The sequence below is a fragment of the Ceratina calcarata genome, unplaced genomic scaffold, assembly GCF_001652005.2.
Source record: "Ceratina calcarata isolate Rehan_Ccalc_2016 unplaced genomic scaffold, ASM165200v1 scaffold1596, whole genome shotgun sequence".
Taxonomy (NCBI): domain Eukaryota; kingdom Metazoa; phylum Arthropoda; class Insecta; order Hymenoptera; family Apidae; genus Ceratina; species Ceratina calcarata.
In genome coordinates this window covers 4404-7478 of record NW_017137241.1, presented here as the reverse complement: position 1 = coordinate 7478, position 3075 = coordinate 4404, and the positions used below count along the sequence as shown (strand labels likewise).

The following is a 3075-nucleotide window of genomic DNA, read 5'->3' as shown; positions in this document are numbered from 1 at the left end:
CTATTCTCCTCTGCGTGAATCTCGTTCCTTCCACCAATACTTCATCTACCCGATTTAGCTCACCTATCCTCGCATTGTAATCCCCACTTACTATTATGGGTAATTGATAGCTCTCTTTCAGTTCTTTCAAAATATCACCTAATGTTTCTATCAATTGTTCCGTGTTTTTCGGTTTGATGTAGACATTACATAAAATAAATTCTCGGGATCTCATTTTAATTTTGGCGCAAATCCAGCTGTCACTAGTGTTTATTATCTTTAGTTCCTCAATTACATTTAGATTATAAATTATGCATAATCCTCCGCTGGGCCTACCTAGCGATTTCTCTTTGGTTGCTTCACTTACAACTACTTTATACTCGCTTAGATAAGGTGGCAGTTGTATTCGCGCTTTGGTAATTAATGTTTCTGATAAGCAAATTATTGCACTGTTCTCCAAGAATTCGCTGAAGTCCTCTTTGCTAAGTTTATACAAGTTGCCTAGGCCGTGTACATTCCAGAAAATAAAATTCACCGGAGTTATTTTCTCCTCGTTCTTCTTTTGTCCTCTGGAAAAGGATTCTCCTGTCTCTTTACAAGCCCCGAACCCTCCTTCCAGTAGAGGCATTCATTGTCGATATACAGTTTCTGGTAGCCCACACCCACCTTCCTGCCCAATGACCTTTGAGTTGCTGCGTATGCCAATATTTCTCTATGTATCTCACTCTCCTTAGGAGTCAAATCATCGTCAATGTAGATTTTTTCTCCTTTTAGTTTTTTCTTCTTGTCCTTAATTTTAATTTTACTTTCAAAATCCTCCAGCATGACTCTAATCATTGTGTTATTGTTGGTCGTTTTTATTTGCTGAATCTTTTTGATATTCACCTCAGCATTCAGGCGGTTCTTAATGAATTCTGTAGTTTCCTCTACCAGGTCCTTTTTAATGATCAATCCTTTAATAATGATATTGTTCTTACGTTCCATCCTTTTTCTATTCTCTTCGCTACTTTCCAATAACTCAATTCTTCTCTCTAGGATTTTCCTTTCTTCTTCTTCTCTAGTATCCACTTCCTCGACTTTAGCTTTTAAATTAGCCATTTCACTCACTAGTTCTTTTATGTCCATATTGTTTTTACGTACCTCTTTTAGCTCTTCCTTCATTCCATTAATTTCTCCCGTCATCTTATCCATTCTCTGTATTACCTGGTTCAGTAACATTGATATGCTATCTTCTGACTCCTCTGTATCATTAATGCTGTTGCGCGTCGCAGCAAGACTCCTATCTGGACAGAGCTTCCTCTGCTTCTCATCCCTGGATGCCGCTTTAGCGTTTGTTAGCTGCTTTAGGGGCCGACCCCTCATACCTTTTTCTTCTGACATTGTCAGTATCGGCGACCACGCTTCTTTTAGGTTAGAATTCCTTATCCCTGACCTTTCGATCCAGTTCAGATACAATTTCCGGCTTCCACACTTCTCTGTCAGTACGATTGATAATTCAATCCGATGCCTTATAATATTTGCCTCTGAATTCTGCTCAACTAAAGTTTAAATTCAGTTTTTCTTTTGCCCAATTCTTTCCGACTTGTACACAACACAACGCCATCCGTCAATCCTCCAAATTCTGCACATCAAAATCTATAAAAGTTCATATTATTATTCATTTCAATTCACAAATACTTCTGAAAATAGGTTTTGTCCGCGTTTTTCGCGTTTCAACCCACTGTGCGTCGGTTAGACTTGAAACCGATGCTCTTGTATTGGGAAAAATCACTTCGCAGTTACCAGCACGTCGGGTTTTAGAATTGCCTTTAGACCTGTTCGACGGTTTGCTCTTAGCAGATTCGCAGTTTCATGAGCCAGATTCGGTAGATGTCATTTTAGGCGCGGATATTTACGGGCGATTATTGCAATCAGGGGTAAGGACTTTTCCCGAATCCTCGCTGGTCGCTCAGAATACAGTACTGGGTTGGATCTTATCAGGACCAGTATCAACGGACGCCTCACGGCGGGCGGTTGATCCTGAATCTTTCCCGCTTCGTGCACATCACTGTGCTACTCAGGATAATTTGAATGAGTCGTTACAACGTTTTTGGGAACTCGAGGAAGTGCCCTCGACGGTCGCGGTCCATGATCCGCCGGAGGATAGTTGTGAGAAGTTATTTCGTCAGGCGCATACGCGTGACAATGGTGGTCGATACACCGTCCGGTTACTCTTTGAGTCGAGTTTACCGGAGATCGGTCGTGAAACACGAAATATGGCGATGAGATCGTTAGCTCATACGCATCGTCGATTTGACCGGGATTCAAATTTGGCGCTTGAATATCGGAAGTTCATGCTCGCATACGAACAGCTCGGGCATATGGAACGCGTACCGCCGTCCGAAGTCGAAAATCCGAGAGCGTGGTATTTGCCGCATCACGCTGTAATCCAATCGAAGATCCGGATAGTCTTCGACGCTTCGCGAAAGACTAGTCTCGGAAAATGTCTAAATGATTTTCTCATGAAGGGACCCGCGCTTCAGAGCGATCTAGCTTTGATCTTGTTAAATTGGCGACGTTACCGTTACGCTTTCACTGCGGATGTCGTCAAGATGTTTCGACAGATTCGCGTCGCGCCGGACGATCAGGATTTCCAACGAATAGTCTGGTCCCCCAGTCGATCTGATCCGCCGATATATTTTCGTTCAACGACGATAACTTACGGCACAGCCTGTGCACCATACCTTGCGATTCGCACGATTCGGCAGATAGCTAGCGATGAGGGAGCACGGTATCCGCTCGGGGCTTCGTGTTTGAACAACAATACATATGTTGACGATATATTCGCTGGAGCGGATGAGTTGTCTGCCGCGAAAAGAATACGGGAGGAATTAGTTAGTATGTTGAGGGCGGCGGGAGTGGAGCTGGATAAGTGGGCTGCAAATCATGCTGATTTGCTTCCTTCTCAAGCTGCGCAGCGTGAGGATGACAAGATAAAGTCTATCGCGGACGGAGAGTCGATAAAGACCCTCGGAGTTAGGTGGAATCAGAGGTTCGACGAATTTAGTTTCACAACGTTGAATTTCGAAGATTAAAGGAGTATTCCCACAATCCGAC

General features: G+C 43.3%; 1 protein-coding gene across 1 annotated transcript; it reads left to right on the top strand.

Annotated features, from left to right (window-relative positions):
- The first annotated feature begins 2234 nt into the window (after positions 1 to 2234).
- Positions 2235 to 3053, top strand: LOC108632519 (uncharacterized). The gene has a single exon (XM_018037170.1). The coding sequence runs from the start codon at positions 2235 to 2237 to the stop codon at positions 3051 to 3053; it is 819 nt and encodes a 272-aa protein (XP_017892659.1).
- Positions 3054 to 3075: the final 22 nt, after the last annotated feature.

Excerpts from the sequence above, each read along its gene's own strand:
- LOC108632519 (XM_018037170.1), top strand. The coding sequence starts at position 2,235 with ATGGCGATGAGATCGTTAGCTCATACGCATCGTCGATTTGACCGGGAT.